The sequence below is a fragment of the Nicotiana sylvestris genome, chromosome 10 (assembly GCF_000393655.2).
Source record: "Nicotiana sylvestris chromosome 10, ASM39365v2, whole genome shotgun sequence".
NCBI classification, from domain to species: Eukaryota; Viridiplantae; Streptophyta; class Magnoliopsida; order Solanales; family Solanaceae; genus Nicotiana; species Nicotiana sylvestris.
The window spans coordinates 25294074-25319506 of NC_091066.1; the positions used below are offsets into that span (position 1 = coordinate 25294074).

At 35.8% G+C, this 25433-nt stretch overlaps 1 protein-coding gene across 2 annotated transcripts; it reads right to left on the reverse strand.

The window, feature by feature from the left end:
- Positions 1-19520: 19520 nt before the first annotated feature.
- Positions 19521-22710, reverse strand: LOC104243636 (polycomb group protein EMBRYONIC FLOWER 2-like). Of its 2 annotated transcripts, none has more exons than XM_070160525.1 (4): positions 21026-22710; positions 20244-20296; positions 20045-20098; positions 19521-19959 (listed from the first exon to the last, which is right to left on the reverse strand). In XM_070160525.1, the coding sequence occupies exons 1-4, from the start codon at positions 21123-21125 to the stop codon at positions 19831-19833; spliced, it is 336 nt and encodes a 111-aa protein (XP_070016626.1). In that variant the 5' UTR covers positions 21126-22710; the 3' UTR covers positions 19521-19830. The 2 variants fall into 2 exon arrangements, 1 of the variants encoding a protein (XP_070016626.1); XR_011403049.1 differs by lacking the exon at positions 19521-19959 and having other exon boundaries at positions 19970-20098; positions 21026-21090; positions 21745-22710.
- Positions 22711-25433: the final 2723 nt, after the last annotated feature.

Sequence of the window (25433 nt, forward strand, 5' to 3'; positions counted from 1 at the left end):
ATATTTCTTAACATCATCAGGCCTCTGAGGGCATCCCATCATATCATCTTAGCCACTGTAAGCAAAATCATCAACGTATACCAACTGATCAGGTGGTCGTACTTATATAACGTCGTAACCTTTTCCCATATCCCATATATATATATATATATATATACATATATACGCGTATATAACATCATCTGGTCATGGGTCAATGTAAATGAATGCAATGCATTATAAGTACGCCAATAAAATCTTTCAGAGTGTCATAAGATCACTATGCCTCTGATTAATATCATAAAATCAATTTACATATTTTCTGAGACCCATGAACAGATGATAGAATAATATGACACATGGGGAATCAAGAACATAAGCATCTCTAGTATTTCTATGAATAGAGTCATTATGAAAATTGTGTATTTGCTCATTTCATTCGTGTCGTATAGATCATGCCAAAAGAAAGAAGGAATAACTTTAACATACCTGGAGCAGAGAAAAATTTGTATGATATTCTTGAAAAAGGTTGCACCGTACTCTTTTAGAACCGCAAAATTTTTACGTTGCTAAAGTTTCAATAATTCTCGTTGGATTTTTGGTTGCAAGAAGTCACGTTGAAAAACTTATAAGAATTGCTAAGATTGTAGTGAATGAAATTTGTTGAAAACTTATTCACTTCTGATTATAGCATTCTTTTGGTATTAAAATTGTTGGAAATGTTACTAACTTGCCAAAGCTTCACATTTGATTTTGTAATGTGTCTTGCACTTAACACATTACTTTGCCACATTTTCAAAGTAAATTAAGAGTCATCAAATATAAGATGTATTACTGCCACGTCAAACTCCAAGACTTATCCAAATATCTTAGATAATTACCAATTTCTTTATTAACTTGGTAATTCCGCACTAATCAATAATTAACCAATTACCCACATAATTAAGAATTGTCTCAAATTACTTAAAATTCTACTTATTTTAATACACTTTATATATCCTACTATCATGGTCATATGGTACCCTGTATGGTACTAGTCTGTAAATATCGGGTATTAACGCTCGACCCATATTTTATCCCCATGTTCCAAACTTGGACGAAAATTCATTTCCTTTGACTTGCTTCCCCTTTCACTTCCATGAATTTACTCATCACTTGTGAAATAGCATAATCTTATAATCTTTGAATAATCTTTTCCTTGGACTGATGTCAATTATCTTACGGCAAATTCAACGTACAATACTACAGGGTGCAACATCGTCGTAATTTAATACTACAAAGCGTAACATCATCGTAATGTAATACTGCAAGGTGTAACATCATCATAATATAATACTGCAGGACGTAACATCATTGCAATATAATACTGTGGGACGTAACATCATCGTAATATAATACTGTGGGACGTAACATCGACGTAATATTGCGGGGTGTAACATCATTCCCCTCTTTGAAACATTCATCCTCGAATGTTGACTGATGCTCTTATCGTTTTCATAACTTATAGCTATTGTGAATACCTTAATACTCTCCTTACCATTTAGGCAGTTGTTCTGTGATTAAATCCAAATGTCAGGGCATTCCCCCCTTTAGGCCTCTTTCTCACACCACGACTTATGGTTGGAATCCTTCCAATCTCGTAACTGTTGCTACCTTCTATCATGCAGCCTATACGATTTTGACCTTGTAAGTGCGCCTATGCGACTTTTCTCCCCTTTTTCCTCCAGCTTTTAGCCATCTCTAGGCCTCACTTTGTAAACATATACAGAGCTTGACAAGATGTCCCTCTGGGCATCTATAGGTATACTGAAGTTCTTCGCTCGATACTTTGTCGAACTTATGAATATGGCCATATCTTATTACATAGATCTGGTTATCCATTTATGACTTTATTATTACTGAGATCTGCTACCAAACTACAGGTTACTTTCGTTACTTATCCCATGTGTATAAATCTAAGTCCTTTAATGCTTCCTCATTACTTGTTCATCTTAAGAATGACGGCCTAATCTCACCTCATACTTTGTGACTTGTGTCCATCTATTGTTGATTCACTTCAATATTGATTTACAATTACCACTAATAACTTGGAACCTCTTACGTAATCACTAGGGCTCATGTTGCATCGTGGAACATTTGAAATGATTTTTTTGATCCACCTGGTTGATACGATACTATACTTCCATAACCGTATTTCATAGCATCCCAATGTGACTCACCTTAAGTGGCTATTTTAATCCTATCTAATTCATGAAATCTCTTTCTTTTCTTCGTCATACCATTACTCAATTGAAGGATCAAACGTTATCCCTTATCTATCACAATCACACCCTTATTCTATTACCAGGACATCATTCTATCTCTTCCAAATGCTATTAGTCTTAGACTCCTTTGAGTTCATTTAGTCTATAGTGAGCTTTGTATAACTTAGAGAAACCGTCGGCTCTTCTTGTTTCATGGGCTTAATCCTGAGGACTTATCCATTTTTGTTACCTTCTCACTCGCCCTTTCTTATCCTTACTCCTATTTTCTAGAACCTTGTCACTTCACCATACACTAGCTTGTTTCCTACACATATCGATTTATATTACTTGCAACCTTTCAACTTGGTTGCATCATAGATTTCCTTATGTCCTTCTGGAATATCAAGCTAGACATCACATCGTCTATAACTTTTCTTTACTCTCTTAATCAGGCTTCTCGATACCTAGACCATAGGCGGAGGAACGATGCCACTATTATTCCTAGATATTGAATCCCCGTACTTCTAGCCTTCTATTAGAAGTAAGGACTATTCACAACCTTTTGCATTTGAGTATCTCGTACGTTGTCCACCTTTAGCTTACTTATCTTAAAGTCTCACATCATATCTTTTATCTCTTTCATGACCTCCCTTCCACATAGGTATAATCACATCCACAACTTGAAGCTCTCTTATAATACTTGCACCTTTGGTGCATACACAATCTGGTGGTAGCTCCATACTGGTATTCTTCTAACTGACTTTATCGTATAGTCGTTATAGAATGTGGCTACTGTAAGCACGTGATTTTTGCCCTATATGAGAATTACTCCCAAAAAATTCAAAAAAATAAAATAATTTTTCTTGGTGTGCAATTTTTGTGATATTTTGTGTAACTATTTGTATGTTTGTCTATGCATGTTTATTTGTTAAATTAATAAAAAATACAAAAATAGGCATCTTTTGCATTTTTAGCATTTAATGTCCAAATGAACAATTTTATGCTTAATTATTACTTAATTGTGCGTTAATTGTTATTGGAAGTTAATTTGCGCTTTTATAACTTAATTTAGTTCTTAATAATAATTTAAGTACTTTTATAATTTAGTTTTAGAAAAATAAAAGAAGAAAAGAGAACAAAAATACAAAGAAAAATCGGATTGGGCCACTTCTTCAATTTCAAACCACAGGCCCAAATAATTGCCCAACTTTCCCCATGACCCGGTCCGTTTCAAACCGGGTCGATCCGGTCCGCTCCATTAACCCAACACCCCTTCTTCATTTTTGTCCAACACAAAACAAAACCAAAAAAATAAAAAATAAAAAGTGAATTATCACTATTAATAGTTTTATTTTTTGTTTTTTTATATATAAAAAAAATCCGAAAATATTTTATTTTATTTATTATTTTTATTTTAAAAAATATATATATATATATATAGTAATTTCGGAAATGATTTTAAAAAAATAAAAAATAAAAAAATAAAAAAAAGTAAAAGAATGTAGAAAATTTAAAAAAAGTAAAAAGTTTTAAAAAATTTAAAAGTAAAATAAGGTTGGAATTAAAAAATAAATATAAAGGTATCTGAAAATTTAAAAAATTTAAAGTAATTGAAAGTAGCATTTTTAAAAGAAAAAGAAAAGATAGTGGTTTGTTTTTTAAAGAAAAGTTAAATAAAGTGAGATTCTCTTTTAAAAAAATAAAAAGTGGGATTTTAAATAAGATAAAGTAATTAAAGTTGGAATTTTAAAAATAAAAGTAAATAAAGGTGGGATTTCTTTTTCTAAAAAAATAAAAGCAATTTGTAAGTGGGATTTCTTTTAATTAAAAAAATAATAAAATAATAAAAAAACAAATCTGAAAATTTCGAAAATTTTGCTATAAATAGAAGAGAAAATTTAGGAAGAAGGGGTGGAAAAAAAAGAGGAAAAACTAGATAGAGAGAAGAAAAAAAGAGGGGGCGGAGTGAGAAGTATACACCCGATATACATTCTGGATACACTGAATATACAAGGGCAGAATTCATTTTGGAGAGTTTTGAAGTTGAAAAAGAATAGTTACTGCTTCATTGCCTCGCTTAAGATCTGAAATAGTCAGAACCTTCCTGCCTTTTACTTCTTCTCTATACTTGGAGTCGTTTATAGTCTCCTGGGTTTTCTGCTATTCCTACTGTACTGGTTTGCGGTGTTGCTGAATCTGCTGTTGCTGTGTTATTACTGCTGTTGACTTCTCCTTCTTTTGTTCTTGTACTGCTGTTTCCAGGTACACATTTGTACAATCTCGGCTTGAAGCAAAAAATGAAATATTAATCAGGCTTTGTTCCTGTTGAATTCCTCCTGTTTAGATTTGTGGTTGAATATAATTTTTCTTTCTTCGTATAAAGATGTAGTTGAATGATTAATGAATAATGAGGTTGCATATGTATACTTTCTTCATCTAATAATGTTAGTTTAAATTAATCGGAGAATAATTAATCTGTTTTGATATTATGGTCAATCTCATGTTCTAGTATTATTGAATAACAAAATATAAAATGAAAGCAGTTTTTTTTGTGCAAACTCGATCGCAATTTTCCATTCGCATTAGCCGTAAACTAATAACTAATAAGTTACGTTTTTCAGCATGTAAATAATTAAGAGATTTTCTTTTATTTTAGAGACAAACTTAATAGAAAATATAGTCATTGTAGGTTTATCCTTTAAAAATAAAAATGAGACGAGCCTCGCCAAATAAAACGTATAGATTGCGGGGCCCTCACAAAATGTATGGTTTAATTAGAATTCGGAAGGACCGTTTAGCGAATTTCACGGTCTTCCCCAAAATAATAACGCGATAATCTCTTTAGGCGCGTGTTTAATATTTTACTTTCTTAAGCCTGGGTGTGCATTTCATGCGACCCGAATCCAAATCCCAAAACATCAAATAAAACGTGTTCCGGATTGTGGGTGCATTTCATGTGACGCAGTCCAAAGACGTGTTTTAAGCGATGTTCACATTTCTTTTAAAAACAATAATAATAAAGCGGTTAAAAGATAAAATTTGCACATAAGTTCATATTTGTATAAAATCAGATAATCAAGCCGAATATAACAGTTGAGCGACCGTGCTAGAACCACGGAACTCGGGAATGCCTAACACCTTCTCCCGGGTTAACAGAATTCCTTATCCGGATTTCTGGTACGCAGACTGTAATATGGAGTCATTCTTTTCCTCGATTCGGGATTAAAATTGGTGACTTGGGACACCCTAAATCTCCCAAGTGGCGACTCTGAAATAAATAAACCAATCCCGTCTCGATTGTCCTTTAATTGGAAAAACTCCCTTGCACCCTCGCGGGTGCGGAAAAAGGAGGTGTGACAGCTCTGGCGACTCTGCTGGGGACTACTTTGATCCAGAACCACTGGTTCAGGGTTAGAAATTCGAGCTTAGATAAATTGTTATGTTTGGCTTTATCTGATTTTTACATGTTTTGAGCCTAATGTGCTAAATGTTGCCTTTACCGCTTTGATATTATCTGAACTGTATATAAACTGTGCCGAAACCTACTCTTCTTACCTCCGGGGATGTGCTTACTGGTTAAGACTCCCTATTCTGTTAGTGTCATACCCTAAATAAAAGAGGCTCGGAAAGTTTCTAAGCCGGCTGGCCTTTTGGTTCCCGGACAGGAGCTCCTTCCTCAACTCGAGTGGTCCGCTCGGGTACACTGTCTAGAACACCGACCCAGGTTTTGAACATAGAATAACGTGACTTCATGCCGGATCCCTAGTAGGAACGCTTATTTGCATCACGTTGCATTTGACTTAGGGGACTCAACACAGGGGTTGGGTCCGTCTAGGACTAGCAACCTGATATGAAAAGGCCATCCTGATGCATCCTATTTGTTTTCCGTGCATTTATTTGTCTCGTGCCCGCATGCTGACCGGTGTTTGAATATTATGAATATTGTGAAATTGAAAAAAAGGAAATAGCGGTTAGGGAATTGATTGTTTATTTTTGAAAAAACCCAATACCCAAATACTGTCAAAACTCTGCCGAAATTTTGGAAAGAAAAAAAAACGTCTTATTAGTTTGTTTTATTAAAAGCAAAGGAAAAATAGAAAAAAAATCGTTGTTCTGTTTTGTTTTTCAAAAAAAAAAATATAGAAATATATAGTTTGTCTTGTCATAAAAATAAAAATTAAAAAGAGTCTTATTTTTTTAAAATGGGGTTTTTATGAAAATTCAAAAAATAATAATAATAATAATAAAAAAAAGAGTCTTTCATTATTTGTCACAAATAAATACATGTATATATATATATATATATATATATATATATATATATCCAAAAGTTTTTATTTCCAAAAAATATATATATGTCTTTATTTGTTGCAAAAATATTTGTCTTGCCAAAAAGTCTAGAAAGGTTTTTAGACCCCCAATTTTCAAAAATAAAAAAAAAATCCAAAAATATTTTCCATTATTAACTTCTTTAGAAAGTCTTTTAACTATTTTTTTTAAAAAAAAAGTATAATAAGATAGAAAAAAATCCGAAAATATTTTTCTTCTTTCAAAATTGAAAAGAAAATTCAAAATTCAAAAAAAAAATATTTTTAGAAGCATTTATTTTATTAAAGGTAAAATTCCGAAAAATATTTTCTTCTTCCTTTAGAATAAGAAAAAAAAACAAATGGAAATTAAAAAAAATATATATATCTTAGAAGTCTTTCTTTTAAAAAGAAAATCAATCAAAAATATTTCCTTTCTCCTTTTAAAGTAGTTCTTTCACAAATTCAAAAAAGGAAGTTAGTTCATCTACTTATTCTTGATTGCCCGAACTACGCGGGTTTGATTCTCACCGGATGTGAGATACGTAGGCAACCCTCATCGGGTCCAACCCCACCATTTGCTAAAAAGCCAAAAAATAAATAAATAACAAAAAATATATGTCAAATTTTAATTTTGGTGATGTTGTTTTGTCATAAATAGCCGAATGTTCCCGAATGGGACGCCGGAAGGCTGACTTTGCATAAACAGCCACCTTTGGGTCATTTTTTAAGACTTGGTCCAGTTGACCCCCACAGCCTAAAAATCTTCGTCCCCTAGACGTTGAAAGGCCGTGTTTGCAATATTGACTTTTCTAATTTGAAAAACGATAAAAAGAGTTATAAATAAGTCAGGTGATGCTGTTTTGTCATAAATAGCCGAATGTTCCCGAAAGGGACGCCGGAAGGCTGACCTGGCATAAACAGCCACCTTTGGGTCATTTTGAGATATGGACCCACACAGCCTTAAAAATCTTCGTCCCCGAGGTGCTGAAGGGCCGTGTTTGCAACATCAAGGTTTTTATTATAATTTGAAAAAAAAAACAAAGAGTCGGCGGTCAGGTGAATACCGTTTGAATTTTGTCATAATAAGCCGAGCCAGCTTCGGCCGCGTCTTAAACCGTTCTTGCCGAAATAGCCTTAGAGTATCTTTCAGTTGTCGAAAGGTTGTTTTCGTAAAAGAATGGACAAGTTGGTAAAGTGTCAAAATAATCCTCCCCGGCCTCAAAATTCATGTGAAGTTTGACAGGGGCCACATTTGCAAAAATAACCGTTTGGTTGCATTTGACAAACGGGGAAAGGAAGCTGGCCGTTGTTTTTGTAAATCTTTTGATTAGAATATGCGGGTTGTTTGATTTTCAAGTTTGTAGGTCATCTTTAAACCTTCGAAACCCAATTTGTTTTATTATGAAAATTGATAAAGAAAAAATGTTTCATTGCTTTTACCTTTCATTTTGTCCGAACTACGCAAGGTCTGATTCATGCAGGGTCATGATACGTAGGCAATCTCCATAAGATTCGACCACAACAAAAAAAAATGAAAAAAAGACAGAAAAAAGAGAATGAAAAAAAAACGAAAAAAAAATGAAAAAATGAAAAATGAAAAATAGAAAAAAAAGAAAAATGAAAAAATTTGAAGAAAAAAAAGATATTGTCAATAATGAGGACCGACTGAGTCCATTCTAACCTGTTTTGTTTTGAATCACAAAGTTAGGGTGGTTGGTTTGTGGTAAGCCGGACAATGACACCCAGAACATCGCGAAGAATCCTATTGGGAACTTGTTGACGGGTGATGATATTGAAGTTGGCAACGGTCTGGCAATACTGATGCAAAGCAAAATGGCTAAGATGCCAGTTTCGCTAAGTGGGAGGACGCTCCGTTCCTTGGTTAACAAGAAAGAAGCAGTTGGTGGCTTATTTTGTTGTCATTTCTGTTTGTTCGGATTATTAGGATTGTAATTCGGATTTTGTTTTGTGTCAATATCTTTCCGCTTATCTTTCCGTTTTGTCATAGCGGTTTGTTTAAGTTTTGTCCAGGTTGTTTAGGATTTTATTTCGTTTGTTTTGTTATTCAAACCATTTCACCGGTAGTCTAGCACAAAATCCAGTCTTTTATTATTTCCATTCATCTTTTTGTTTAGTCTTTTTATCATTTTGTTCAGCGCCGATTCTAGTGACATGACATGCGCACACAGTTTGGGCCTAATCTTTAAAGTTAATCATAAAACCCCGAAAAGGTGATCAGAACATTTAAAGGAAATAAGAACGGTTTGAGATTATTCGGAGCTCGAGTCATGTGGAACTGGGGCAAGTAAAACATAAAGAAAACCGTTAAAGGCAAGATTCGCCAAATTGACATAAGGGTCTTCATGATAATGAGAAGTGAGAGTGTCGCCCAACGGTGCTTTAGAAATGGCAAATGAAAAAGCAAACGTGTGAATATAATTGTCAAGTCCAGCATCATCGGAAGAGACTATAAATCTTTATTGTGTTGTTTGCACTTGGCATGTTTTGAAGACTGGAATGACGAAGGCATTTTGTTCTGCTACCTAAACACTTTACCCTTCGTTACCCCTTTTGAGCCTTATTTATTTTCCTTCATACCCCTCGTTCGGAATTAGTAGCAATGAATAGAAAACGCAAGCGCGGCAGGTAAACAAAAGAAAAAAAGGAGAAAGAAAAGAAAACAACACAACAAAAAACCTCGAATAGGATATTTTGGGTTTGTCCGCCCTCGAAGAGGATATTTTGGGTTCATCCGGCCTCGAATAGGATCTTTTGGGTTCATCCGCCCTCGAATAGGATCTTTTGGGTTCATCCGCCCTCGAATAGGATATTTTGGGTTCATCCGCCCTCGAATAGGATATTTTGGGTTCATCCGCCCTCGAATAGGATATTTTGGGTTCATCCGCCCTCGAATAGGATATTTTGGGTTCATCCGCCCTCGAATAGGATCTTTTGGGTTCATCCGCCCTCGAATAGGATCTTTTGGGTTCGTCCGCCCTCGAATAGGATCTTTTGGGTTCGTCCGCCCTCGAATAGGATCTTTTGGGTTCGTCCGCCCTCGAATAGGATATTTTGGGTTCATCCGCCCTCGAATAGGATATTTTGGGTTCATCCGCCCTCGAATAGGATCTTTTGGGTTCATCCGCCCTCGAATAGGATATTTTGGGTTCATCCGCCCTCGAATAGGATATTTTGGGTTCATCCGCCCTAGAATAGGATATTTTGGGTTCATCCGCCCTCGAATAGGATATTTTGGGTTCATCCGCCCTCGAATAGGATCTTTTGGGTTCATCCGCCCTCGAATAAGATATTTTGGGTTCGTCCGCCCTCGAATAGGATATTTTGGGTTCGTCCGCCCTCGAATAGGATATTTTGGGTTCGTCCACCCTCGAATAGGATATTTTGGGTTCGTCCGCCCTCGAATAGGATATTTTGGGTTCGTCCGCCCTCGAATAGGATATTTTGGGTTCGTCCGCCCTCGAATAGGATATTTTGGGTTCGTCCGCCCTCGAATAGGATATTTTGGGTTCATCCGCCCTCGAATAGGATATTTTGGGTTCATCCGCCCTCGAATAGGATTTTATTTTCAAAGTTGTTGTTGAAACCAGGCGCCCACCTGAATAACGAGAGGAATACTTTTCTTGTCTGTCCATTGCATATTTTAGGTGCCCACCTGTATAACAAGGGGATACATTCCATGCCTTTACCAATAGGAGACGCACTTCCTAGGTCAAGTTTTACCAATAGGAGACGCACTTCCTAAGTTTTACCCATAGGAGATGCATTTCCTCCTAAAAGTTTAGTTTCACCCATAGGAGACGCATTTCCTCCTAAGTTTAGTTTTATCCATAGGAGACGCATTTCCTCCTAAGTTAGTTTTTACCCATAGGAGATGCATTTCCTCCAAAGTTAATTTTAGAGTTCTACCCATAGGAGATGCATTTCCTCCTAAGTTTGTTTTAGTTTTACCCATAGGAGAGACATTTCATCCTAAGTTGTTGTTAAAATCAGGAGCCCGCCTGAAGAGAGGAATGGTATTTATTTTTAAAGTTGTAGTTAAAATCAGGAGCCCGCCTGAAGAGAGGAATGACGTTTATTTTTAAAGTTGTTGTTAAAATCAGGAGCCCGCCTGAAGAAAGGAATGCCGTTTACTTTAAAAAGTTGTTGTTAAAATCAGGAGCCCGCCTGAAGAGAGGAATGACGTTTACTGTTAAAAGTTGTTGAAATCAGGAGCCCGCCTGAAGAGAGGAGTGACGTTTATTTTTAAAGTTGTTTAAACCTCGCCAACCTAAAGAAAGGAATGGCATTTTATTTTCAAAGTTGTTGAAATCAGGAGCCCGCCTGAAGAGAGGAATGACGTTTATTTTAAAAGTTGTTTTTGAAACCAGGCGCCCACCAGTAAAATGCGGGAATACTTTCTGTTCTAGGTCGCCCACCAGTAAAATGCGGGAATACTTTCTGTTCTAGGTCGCCCACCAGTAAAATGCGGGAATACTTTCTGTTCTAGGTCGCCCACCAGTAAAATGCGGGAATACTTTCTGTTCTAGGTCGCCCACCAGTAAAATGCGGGAATACTTTCTGTTCTAGGTCGCCCACCAGTAAAATGCGGGAATACTTTCTGTTCTAGGTCGCCCACCAGTAAAATGCGGGAATACTTTCTGTTCTAGGTCGCCCACCAGTAAAATGCGGGAATACTTTCTGTTCTAGGTCGCCCACCAGTAAAATGCGGGAATACTTTCTGTTCTAGGTCGCCCACCAGTAAAATGCGGGAATACTTTCTGTTCTAGGTCGCCCACCAGTAAAATGCGGGAATACTTTCTGTTCTAGGTCGCCCACCAGTAAAATGCGGGAATACTTTCTGTTCTAGGTCGCCCACCAGTAAAATGCGGGAATACTTTCTGTTCTAGGTCGCCCACCAGTAAAATGCGGGAATACTTTCTGTTCTAGGTCGCCCACCAGTAAAATGCGGGAATACTTTCTGTTCTAGGTCGCCCACCAGTAAAATGCGGGAATACTTTCAGTTCTAGGTCGCCCACCAGTAAAATGCGGGAATACATTTCAGTTCTAGGTCGCCCACCAGTAAAATGCGGGAATACTTTCAGTTCTAGGTCGCCCACCAGTAAAATGCGGGAATACATTCATGTTCTAGGTCACCCACCAGTAAAATGCGGGAATACATTTCAGTTCTAGGTCGCCCACCAGTAAAATGCGGGAATACATTCATGTTCTAGGTCGCCCACCAGTAAAATGCGGGAATACTTTCAGCTCTAGGTCGCCCACCAGTATAATGCGGGCATACATTTCATAATTTTGCATTTAAGCAACTTTTTAGTCTTGTACTACAGATTTTGGAATCAGTAACCCCACCAGAAGGCGGAAGGTTACAACAGGAATCCCCAGCAGTAAACAATAAAATCCCCAGCACCGGGAAGCAGAAGGTTGCAACAAGAGGTCCCAACACAAATTCAGGCGCATGAGTCAAAAGGAAGAAAGGACGCGTCTTGAAAGAAGCAGCTGGTGAACATTAAATCATGCCCAACATTACAAGTCTGATGAAGAGAGCCGTACCCACCAGAGGAACCGCCGAAAAGCTTGATGAAGAAAGCCATGTCCCTAGCGGACCAAGCAAAATGATGAAAACTGGTATTCAGAAAAGCAAAGGGCCAGTATCATTCCCAAGTTCAAGGAAGAAAAGCATCGGAGGAAGCACAAGCCAACAAGAAAGCAAGGCAACAAGAACAAATTTCAGTCTAGCTTAGCTTCTTGTTTTCTTTTAAACACGGTGTAACAAGGAGATTGGTAAGCAGTGATAACATCATGCAACAGCAGTAACATCGCAGTCCCACGGTAGTCCCAGCTACCAAAACTTCCCGAACTACATTAACCTGATTCCCCTTTAGCCAGGGATATGTAGGAAACCTTTGAAGCAAAGGTTCGGTTAAATCTTTTTCAAAAAAATGCTTCACACAGAGTATTCGGATGGGCAAAAATCGCTCGCTTTATCTTTGCACGAAAACCCTTCGTGTCTTCGGGCAAAGAGGGGCAGCTGTAAGCACGTGATTTTTGCCATATATGAGAATTACTCCCAAAACATTCAAAAAAAATAAAATAATTTTTCTTGGTGTGCAATTTTTGTGATATTTTGTGTAACTATTTGTATGTTTGTCTATGCATGTTTATTTGTTAAATTAATAAAAAATACAAAAATAGGCATCTTTTGCATTTTTAGCATTTAATGTCCAAATGAACAATTTTATGCTTAATTATTACTTAATTGTGCGTTAATTGTTATTGGAAGTTAATTTGCGCTTTTATAACTTAATTTAGTTCTTAATAATAATTTAAGTACTTTTATAATTTAGTTTTAGAAAAATAAAAGAAGAAAAGAGAACAAAAATACAAAGAAAAATCGGATTGGGCCACTTCTTCAATTTCAAACCACAGGCCCAAATAATTGCCCAACTTTCCCCATGACCCGGTCCGTTTCAAACCGGGTCGATCCGGTCCGCTCCATTAACCCAACACCCCTTCTTCATTTTTGTCCAACACAAAACAAAACCAAAAAAATAAAAAATAAAAAGTGAATTATCACTATTAATAGTTTTATTTTTTGTTTTTTTATATATAAAAAAAAATTCGAAAATATTTTTTTTTTATTTTTATTTTAAAATATATATATATATATAGTAATTTCGGAAATGATTTTAAAAAAATAAAAAATAAAAAAATAAAAAAAAGTAAAAGAATGTAGAAAATTTAAAAAAAGTAAAAAGTTTTAAAAAATTTAAAAGTAAAATAAGGTTGGAATTAAAAAATAAATATAAAGGTATCTGAAAATTTAAAAAATTTAAAGTAATTGAAAGTAGCATTTTTAAAAGAAAAAGAAAAGATAGTGGTTTGTTTTTTAAAGAAAAGTTAAATAAAGTGAGATTCTCTTTTAAAAAAAATAAAAAGTGGGATTTTAAATAAGATAAAGTAATTAAAGTTGGAATTTTAAAAATAAAAGTAAATAAAGGTGGGATTTCTTTTTCTAAAAAAATAAAAGCAATTTGTAAGTGAGATTTCTTTTAATTAAAAAAATAATAAAATAATAAAAAAACAAATCTGAAAATTTCGAAAATTTTGCTATAAATAGAAGAGAAAATTTAGGAAGAAGGGGTGGAAAAAAAGAGAGGAAAAACTAGATAGAGAGAAGAAAAAAAGAGGGGGCGGAGTGAGAAGTATACACCCGATATACATTCTGGATACACTGAATATACAAGGGCAGAATTCATTTTGGAGAGTTTTGAAGTTGAAAAAGAATAGTTACTGCTTCATTGCCTCGCTTAAGATCTGAAATAGTCAGAACCTTCCTGCCTTTTACTTCTTCTCTATACTTGGAGTCGTTTATAGTCTCCTGGGTTTTCTGCTATTCCTACTGTACTGGTTTGCGGTGTTGCTGAATCTGTTGTTGCTGTGTTATTACTGCTGCTGACTTCTCCTTCTTTTGTTCTTGTACTGCTGTTTCCAGGTACACATTTGTACAATCTCGGCTTGAAGCAAAAAATGAAATATTAATCAGGCTTTGTTCCTGTTGAATTCCTCCTGTTTAGATTTGTGGTTGAATATAATTTTTCTTTCTTCGTATAAAGATGTAGTTGAATGATTAATGAATAATGAGGTTGCATATGTATACTTTCTTCATCTAATAATGTTAGTTTAAATTAATCGGAGAATAATTAATCTGTTTTGATATTATGGTCAATCTCATGTTCTAGTATTATTGAATAACAGAATATAAAATGAAAGCAGTTTTTTTTGTACAAACTCGATCGCAATTTTCCATTCGCATTAGCCGTAAACTAATAACTAATAAGTTACGTTTTTCAGCATGTAAATAATTAAGAGATTTTCTTTTATTTTAGAGACGAACTTAATAGAAAATATAGTCATTGTAGGTTTATCCTTTAAAAATAAAAATGAGACGAGCCTCGCCAAATAAAACGTATAGATTGCGGGGCCCTCACAAAATGTATGGTTTAATTAGAATTCGGAAGGACCGTTTAGCGAATTTCACGGTCTTCCCCAAAATAATAACGCGATAATCTCTTTAGGCGCGTGTTTAATATTTTACTTTCTTAAGCCTGGGTGTGCATTTCATGCGACCCGAATCCAAATCCCAAAACATCAAATAAAACGTGTTCCGGATTGTGGGTGCATTTCATGTGACGCAGTCCAAAGACGTGTTTTAAGCGATGTTCACATTTCTTTTAAAAACAATAATAATAAAGCGGTTAAAAGATAAAATTTGCACATAAGTTCATATTTGTATAAAATCAGATAATCAAGCCGAATATAACAGTTGAGCGACCGTGCTAGAACCACGGAACTCGGGAATGCCTAACACCTTCTCCCGGGTTAACAGAATTCCTTATCCGGATTTCTGGTACGCAGACTGTAATATGGAGTCATTCTTTTCCTCGATTCGGGATTAAAATTGGTGACTTGGGACACCCTAAATCTCCCAAGTGGCGACTCTGAAATAAATAAACCAATCCCGTCTCGATTGTCCTTTAATTGGAAAAACTCCCTTGCACCCTCGCGGGTGCGGAAAAAGGAGGTGTGACAGCTACTATACTATTTCTCTTGTACCTCTGATATTATGAGTGATTTTACAATGTTCTCAATCATGATGTTTGTAACTCTTTGGGTCCAATAAGCAGATTCCTAATTTACTTAGTTGATGTAACTCTTTAGTTTCCTCTTCCTTCTGGTCATCCTTTATGTAGGCTTAAGCTATCTTCTGATCTGTGGCTCATAGAATTTAGTTATTACTATAGCCCTTTATAGATGCTATGGAAAACCATGATACAATCGTGTAATGATTCAATCCTTTGCCTATGACCTGGACCTAATTCCTTCTTTTAGCTTATACCGAGTCTTCTATGGCTAATCATTAATCGAATAGTTCCTTTCGTTCCATTTTAGCTTTCTTCAAATGTAAGCAATTGCTTTTCTTGGTCTTTTTGCCCCCTTTTGCCTACATACCAGCTTATTTGAGTTTTTATGCATGCCGGAGTTTTTGTGCAACTCATATGGTCTTGAATATTACTTTTGGTTTTTACTCCCCATTCATTAGCCATGGTAGGTGAAACTTTCTTTTGGAGTGCATATAATTGTGTGATTAGACTGTTGTTATGCAACTTTTTCCTCTTTAGGTCACTGTGCTTTGGTTGAAGCTTCCTTCCTTACTTTCTCAGCTAGTCTTTCATTGTAGTACTTAGGGAGAACCTTTAACTCTCGTAAAGCTGTGAGCTTGTTACGTACCTTTTGATGTCCTTCCTTGCCTATGATTATCCGTAGTTACTTACTTTTATCCCCTTGTGCTTGTAGGGTTGCTTATGAACTTGATATTTTGATTGACTTCCCAGTGACACTTTCTTTTATCTCCGTAACACTCATATGGTACCTTTAACTACCCCAACTCTTATCTAAATATTTCTCAATGATCACGATTTCATAACATCGAAGCTGAATTCACTATATTGGGTTTTACTATTTATATCTTACATGATCTGCTGAATCGTCTTTAATATCCTGTTTAGCCATAACTAGGCTCTTCCCGAACCAATTACTAACTACTCGTTGGCCCATTCTCATATTAATAATCTTTCTTTGGTTATTTCCTTTGTCTTAACTTACGTCTCGCACTGACTCCTTATCTATCACTAACATCTCGGGAAGGGACCCTTACTTCCTTTCCTTGATGTTGTGTTTGCATAATGTTCTGGAATCGTAGCATATCTGTAGGCTTTGAATAAGTGCAATATCATTTTTATCGCATTCTTCCTTTACCATTCCATAATTACTAGAATCACTTAATTCTTATTTAATGCCACATCACACCATATTCCCCCCTTTAGGGGAGTACTGAGAGTTGGAGCTACGACGACCTATCTATAGATGTTTTACCTCTTCATCTTCGGCGTCCTTTCATACCATTGATGACCCTTACTCGCCTTGCGGTAATCCTTCTATACCAAGGATAACAAAATTCCTTACTTGTGATGGTGACACTTAGTGTAACTGGAACTATAGTCCCTTGCGCTTAACTTTGCTTACATTGCTTGCTTTAGGGAAGTGTCTTCCTGAATGACCATTCTCTGAATTTCTCATGAATCTTCTTCTATTGTCCATTCTATTATTGACGGAACGCAATCTCTAAAATTCCTATGATGTCGACCATTATCAAATTACTCAGTTCCCAATTCATGTTTAGCTTACCTTGTTCACCAGCTCATGCTGATTTCTATTACTTTAGGGTCTAACTTTTCCTTCTGTTAATCACATTAGAGTCGCGAACTTATTTCTCAAAATGAGGATGTGACTGTATGACCTATACTCTTGTGTTGTCTCAAGGCCTGGCTCCTATTATCTCTTTCTTCATTTGACTATAGATTTTGTAACACTCTACCGTTGTCATCCATGTATCATGTCTCACTCATAATTCTTCCTTATCTCTCTTCCAATTACTCTGCTAATATTCCTGCCTATCTCTTTCTTGTGAAAATGTCAACAAGATATTCTTTCGCTTTTAGCTCTCATTGCTTCATTCATCAACTCTTCGGGTTGCTCAACGTCCTCTCTCTACTAGGGACGAGAGTCATACTAAAGTAATATATATCCCTTCCAGTATTTCAATGCCTGTCTTCAGATTTTTTTTTGATCATTTTAGGATTCACATCTAATTGTAATATTCTTCAAAAATGTCAATTGACGCAAACAATCCATTCATCATTTTGGGTTACTCTAACCCCAGTCGGATCGTGATATTATGTCCTTATCTTAAACCATATTTGTTAGTTTCCATCAGTGTGACCAATTATACATACCTCTGTTACTGTTGAAGGTAACTCAAAATGCTTCTATCTCTCTTCCTGAATGATAAATAAGGATAATCTTTATTAACTGGGTACCTCGTACCTTCTTCACCTTGCTTCTTTTACTCGTTGAAACTTGTATTTACCTTGTGAATCTCTCATTGCCTTTCACCATAAAGGTGGATAGATATTCTTTCCTTAAGGCTCCTTTTCTAGAAGCTCACCGGGTTCTTCTGACTCAACTCTTTCACAACCGCATTCAATCCCTTGCCAACCATCTTTTTACATGTAGGCATCGCCGTATTATGAATAAGATCGAGTTTAGGAAATTGAGTTCTTATAACTAAGCTCTACCACACGATCTAGAGTAAGAAGAAAGAGTGACAGTCCTAAATATCATGTAGCCTCCTGCTTATAAGTGTGGTGCACAACACACCCATAAACAAGACTCTACTAGACACGGCTTGTAGACTCCCTAGGACAGAACTGCTTTGATACCACTATTGTCACGACCCAAACCGATGGGCCGCGATGGGTACCCGGTACCTTACTCAACCGAGTACCAACATAACGTATCTTTTCATGTCATACTATCATAGATAACTGAGTCGGAAGGCTGCCGTGAGATAAGTAGAATACAACATGTGATACCAACTTATACATAAAACATACGACCTTATAAGAGCAAAATAACCACTTGTATACTAAACATAGACCGATAAGGCCATACAATCTTTTACATACATGACATCTATCTACAAGCCTCTAAGAATACATAATGTTCATAAAGGTCGGGACAAAGTCTCGCCATACCAAACAATACACATTTAAATCATACTAACCAAACAAGCAACTCCGAAACAAATAGTGCGCACCAACATCTTCCGCTGAGCTGATAGCCTACTTAAAGGGCTCTTGACCTGTCTATCAGGACCTGCAGGCATGAAACGCAACGTCTCCAGGTAAAAGGGACGTTAGTACGAATAATGTACCGAGTATGTAAGGCACATAAATAAGTATATAACAGACATGGAAGGAAATATAGAGTAAATGACTCAACCTGTAAGTCGAGATAACTTTATAAATCATGAAATAATTGTAGTGTCATGCATATGCGTATGAATGTCATATTATGCATAGGTATATGTTTCATAACATCATCAGGCCTCTGAGGGCATCTCATCATATCATCTCGGCCAATGTGGGTAAAATTATCAACGTATACCAGCTGATCAAGTGGTGGTGCGTATATAACACTGTAACCTTTTACCATATCACATATACATATATATACATATATATGCATATATAACACCATCTGGTCGTGGATCAATGTAAATGAATGGAATGCATGAGAAGTACGTCAATAAAATCTTTCGGAGTGTCATAAGACCATCATGCCTCTGATTAATATCATAAAATCAATTTACGTATTTTCTGAGACCCATGAAAAGATGATAGAATAATATGATACATGGGGAATCAAGAACATAAGAATCTCTAGTATTTTTATGAATAGAGTCATTTATGAAAATTGTGCATTTGCTCGTTTCGTTCGTGTCATATAGATCATGCCAAAAGAAAGAAGGGATAGCCTTAACATACCTTGGAGTAGGGAAAAATTCATACGATATTCTTGAAAAAGGTTGCATCGTACTCCTTTAGAACCGTAAATTTTTTACGTTGCTAAAGTTCCAATAATTCTCGTTGGATCTTTGGTTGCAAGAAGTCACGTTGAATAACTTATAAAAATTGCTAAGATTGTAGTGAATGAAATTTGTTGGAAACTTATTCACTTCTGATTGTAGCATTCTTTTTGGTATTAAAATTATTGGAAACGTTACTAACTTGCCAAAGCTTCACATTTGATTTTGTGATGTGTCTTGCACTTAACACATTACTTTGCCACCTTTTCAAAGTAAATTAAGAGTCATCAAATATAAGATGTATTGCTGCCACGTCAAAATCCAAAACTTATCCAAATATCTTAGATACTTACCAATTTTTTTATTAACTTGTCAATTTTCCACTAATAAATAATTAATCAATTATCCACATAATTAAGAATTGTCTCAAGTTACTTAAAATTCTACTTAATTTTAATACACTTTATATATCCTACTATCATGGTCATATGATACCCTGTATGGTACTAGTCCGTAAATATCGAGTATTAACGCTCGGCTCGTATTTTATCCCCATATGCCAAACTTGGACGAAAATTCATTTCCTTTGACTTGCTTCCCCTTTCACTTCCATGAATTTACTCATCACTTGTGAAATAACATAATCCTTATAATCTCCGAATAATCTTTTCCTTGGACTGATGTCAATTATCTTACGGCAAATTCAACGTACAATACTACAGGGTACAACATCGTCGTAATTTAATACTGCGAAGTGTAATATCATCGTAATGTAATACTGCAAGGCGTGACATCATCGTAATGTAATACTGCAGGACGTAACATCATCGTAATATAATACTGCGGGACGTAACATCATCATAATATAATACTGTGGGACGTAACATCGATGTAATATTGCGAGGCGTAACACTTCATTTACCTACAAAAGATGCGAGGCTAAATTTGACAGCTCAGACAAAATGCACAATTAAAATATAATTTGAAGCTTGCTGAAGTTTACCAACCCAAAATTCAAAGTTGAACAAATCGTGAGATGAGCATAAGTGATATCTCAAACCCTAAAACCAGAAAAACAAAGATACAAAAATATTATACTGCTTATTTAATCAATCTAAATCAAATTTCTCGCCCAAACATTTCAGGGTGGATACAATATAGTTTAGTTTTGTTAAAGAAACAAAGAAAGATTATTGCAGTCTTTACCTTAAAGCTGGCACATTTTACCAAGCAAGAAGGACATGTGAAGTCCTCAGTCACTGCAAGTTTAGAGAAAATAGCAACTAAGTAGCTTGAACTGCACAAGTTATGGTATAGAAGGAATTTAAATATGGAAAAGAATACCGCTCATATAGAAAAACGTAATACAAATTTCATTAATTTCACCATTCTAAAAGCCATTAACACCATAGGATGCTGACAATTCAAACAGATTGATTTGACATAGGAAAGACTAAAGTTCGACTAGTAAGTTGGAGACCTTTAGCTGCTTGCTCCTAAAATTAATTTCATATGTTGTGCACTATTTTGCTTTATTATGCCCCGACTCTAACTTTGTAACTAAGAGATTGAACTCAAAATTTGACGTAAGCCTGCATTTTACATGATCCAACAACATAAAGCATTCATGTCAGTAAAGAAAGGGAGGGTACATCAAAGTAAAATGAGACGTCCAAGTAACAAAATACCAGTGAGTTCAGGATGCAGTTAAGGCAAGAACATTTTATTTTGAAGAGAACAACAAAATGGAGCTGATCTTTTAACTGGAAATGAAGCCTGCTTTAATCATTTTAAATCCATGAAAATAACAAAAATCATTTATAAAACAAAACTAACCAACATAGAGTCTGAGCTGAGTTCAAAAGCGCAAGAAACTAACCACCCAGAGCAAACCAAATATATCAGTGGCAATATCACGATAAATAAAATGAAACCAGCTAAATATGAAGTCAAACAAGTCGTAATTTTACCAAAAAATGAAGATTTACCTTCTGTTCTTTGCAACTTGTTGTTATAATACCTATAGTTGAAGACAACATTTCCTGTCCTCAACCTAGAAAGCGGGATAAGTAAATGGATTAGCTGCATGTCTACCTCATAATGCACATGAAATTTTTTGAATATCTTTAGCTTAGTAGAGAGCTAAGTCCCCACTTCTACAATTCTCTTTAAAGAAAAGAAAAGAACTATTTTTTTTTCTTTTATATGTTGTTTGCTAAAGAGAAAAGAAAACTTTGAAAAGGGACATGTGGCAGAAAAGACAAAAGTCAGCAATCTTTCAAAACCACAGAGAGCATGGCTCGATATTTAGCAATTTTATGATATTGAGTTGCGTCACTACATTCACATTGGGAAACAAGAAGGATCAACAAGATTGACCAATTTGGTTGAATATGTTGAGTCAATTACAAACGAGTGAAGGTGGCAAAAATGGGTAAGAATGATAAGATCTACCAAACATGCACAAAACTTGTTGGGAATATAAGAGGAAAAGTTAATCCTGCTCTAACAAGGTAGATATACACCAGTACAATTGCGGGGAGAGTTAACACAATGTTAGAAATATCGGTGTCAACGACCGTAGTACTGATAATTTCTTGTACAGCTAGGTGAAAGGAGCATTGCATAACAAAAATACAAGAAAGGCAATACACACGACAAAAAAGAAATGCAATGCATAAACCAGACCAGAAATGGGTAACTTCACCGTATTATTCGAGGCAATAAAGTCGTAGGAATGTCATCATAGGAGAATGAATCATAAGCTGATTTTTCTCCGGCACCGGCTTCCTCTGCAGAAATTTTGACTTGCAGCTGTTGTATTGTTGCCTTTCATAATCCAACCATTATGCAAGAAAATCAATTATACAAGCAATGAAATAAAAAATCTTTTACTACAATTGTCAAGGACATAAGCATTGTTTACAAAATGGCCTGCGCCACAGAATTACGGGGATACTGCAAGGAAATATGTTTTCGTCCAAACAGCTTGTCTGCAGATGAAGACACAATAGGCATTAGAGAAGATGGTTCCTCTTGGTTTTATTTTTGGGATGGAGGGGAGGGGAGGGGAGGGAGGGGGAAGGGGGTTATTGTTTCTTTTTCCTCAAGGAAGAAATGAAGGATCTCTTGGCAAGAAACAATAACAAATTCAGTGTAATCTCACTAGTGGGGTCTGGGGACAGTAGTGCGTATGCAAACCTTACACCTATCTTAAGAAGATAGACATGTTGTTTCTGATAGACCTCAGCTCAAGTAAAGATGAAAAAAAAACGGTAACAATAAGTAGTAACAACATCAATATAATAAGAAATCGAAGCGAAAGATACTGCAGGTAGTAATAGAAATCTCTTTTTTTTTATAAGTAAACAAAAGTGATACTCCTTCTGGTCCATTATAAGTGACCTTTTGACCTTTGGAACACTCATTAAGAAAATATTAACTCCTAAAAAAAGTGTGATTTTCGAGCTTCAAACCCAAGCTCGAAGCTCTAATACCATGCTAAAGTTTGGTGATTAATCACCAGTAGAAACCCTAGCTACGAGGGAGAATAGAAAGCAAAAAAAAAAAAAAAAAAGAAGAAGAAGGAGTTATCTGAGAAAGAGAATGAATGAAACACTGAAAATTATATTCACTAGCTACGAGGGAGAAGAGAAGAAAAAAAGAAGAAGAAGGAGTTATCCGAGAAAGAGAATGAATAAAACAATGAAAATTATATTCATCACTTACTGTACATCTCTTACACTTACACATATATATACACACGTGTGACTAACCACTATTGCAACAAACTAACCAACTGAGTACTTCATTAACCTCACTAACTTCCTAACTAATCAATCATACATAAATAGGCTAAACTACTCCTCCTCGACATGTTTAGATTTTACGCACCTCTTGGTTGAACATGTACGCAGCAAAACCAGTAAATCAATTAAGTAGTCACCTAGTCATTTGGTTGGTTTGCATAAATAAATATAATAAGTTTAGTATAAAATATAGCATAAGTAAGATAATGTGTAATAATTATTTGAATTAGAAAAACTAGTTTTGCATAACTGACGCAACGTTTAGTTATGCAACGTTTAATTTATGGTATTATACTCCGCACATAACTAACATAGCATTGTATTAGACTCCATATTACAAACACATACATAAGTTATGTTTGTTTAAGATATAATGTAAAATAATAATATATGTGTCAATGATAAATAAATAGGTTTATCACCAAAATAAAAATCCTTTAAGTAGGTATATTTTTTTTTGGATATTATTTTTATCATTATTGTTTATTGCATGAGAGTCCTTATAATATTTTACCCTACACACACAACCATTGTAATGTAATCCTCAGTTCATGAACCAACCTATTTAATTTGTGCCTTGCTACCAACTTTTATAACACATAGATCCTCTATCGTACTCAAAATTCAGCATCCTTCAAAGAATTGAGTGCAAAGTGATTCCCAACTCTGGATGAGAAAGGGATTGCAGTTTTTGTTTTAACCCGAAGGAATTGATGGACTTTACACCTTTCAATTTTAATTACGTCCGGAACTCATTTTTTTTTTCTCATCTGTCATTTTATTTAGTCGTGAAATCATGTATCACGACCCCAAACCGGACCCGGTCGTGATGACGCCTCTCGTGAAGACAAGGCCAGCCGACACAATCCCCAAATCCATTTCAATAATTTTAATAGATCAATCTAGGCCTTTTTAATTAATCAAATATTGCATAATGTAAATTTAAATGGGCAGTGTGGAAATAGATACAACCCAACATCGGAGTGTCACAAGTCACGAGCATCTACTAAGGTCTAAAATACAACGGAAATTCTGGAAATACTAAATACAGTCTAATGACATCAAGAGGGAGTAAAGCAATGTTGCGGATGCCGGGCAGCTACCTCGCTAAACTCCAATGACTCTGCCTCTGCTCAATCAATACTCGATACCGGGTGCAGAAATATCTGAATCTGCACACAAGGTGCAGAGAGTAAAGTGAATACTCCAACTCAGTGAGTAATAATCATAAATAAAGACTAAGCGATAAGAAATCACGAAAAGTGCATCAACATGCTGTGTAGAAGCAGTACAAAACCAGTAAGAAAGCATTGAAGCTGTGAAATCTCTTTAAGAATCTTAGCTCAGTTTAAAACTTCTTTAGAAATATCTCTTTAACAGTTAAGCAATTAAATGCAAAGCAACTAGAACAGATAAGCACAGAAAATCCGCCCCTCGGGCGCAAACACTAACAGAAAACAGCCCCTCGGGCAACAACATGGAACAACACCAGCCCCTCGGGCTATATCTCACATCACAATGGGTACCCCTGCTCACTGGGGGTGTGCAGACTCCTGTAGGGGCCCTTTACGGCCCAAGCGCAATATCAAGCCATCTTGTGGCATCATCACTAGGCCCTCAGCCTCATATCAACAAGTCACCTTGTGGCGTACATATCTCAAGCCCTCGGCCTCATAATCAATATCAAATGTTTCCTCACAACATAGGCCCTCGGCCTTACTCAGTCAAAATCTCCACAAGCCACTTGGGTAATAGTAAAAAACATAATTCTCAGCCCAAAATATCATTTAAAAGATCATTTAAGTGTTAAAACAGAGTAAACATGGCTGAGTACGAAAACATTGAAATATAACATGACTGACTTAAAGTATAAAGTCAAGACAGTGAAGAAATATCAATAAAAGTCCCCTAAGGGTTCAAATAGTTGGCACGAAGCCCAAATATGACATTCAACCCAAATAATGATGATATCAAATAGATTTCAGTCAAATACGCAGTAAAATAGTCATTCGGGACAGACTAAGTCACAATCCCCAACAGTGCACGACCCCACACTCGTCATCTAGCATGTGCGTCACATCAATATAGCACAACGATGTGCAAATCTGGGGTTTCATACCCTCAGGACAATATTTACAATCATTACTCACCTCGATCCGGTCCAAACTCTAGCCCGCGATGCCTTTCCCGCACGAATCGACCTCCGGATGCTCCTAATCTAGCCACAAGCAGTACATTATCATTAAAATATGCTAAGGGAACGAAACCCACTCGAAAATATCCAATTTACATCAAAAATCCCGAAATTGCTCAAACCCGGCCCCCAGGGCCCACATCTCGGAATCCGATAAAAGTCACATCAGTAGAATCCTCATCCTCTCACAAGTCTATACATACCAAGAACATCAAAATCGGACCTCAATTGCCCCTTCAAATTCCCAATGTACACTCTCCAAAGTCAAGCCCTAATTTCCCAATTTTAGGCTTTAATTCCCACACATTTCATGATTAAACAAGTAAGAACCAACATAGGATCGAGTATTGAGTTCAAAAATCTTACCTCAAGGTGTTATATCTTGAATCCCTC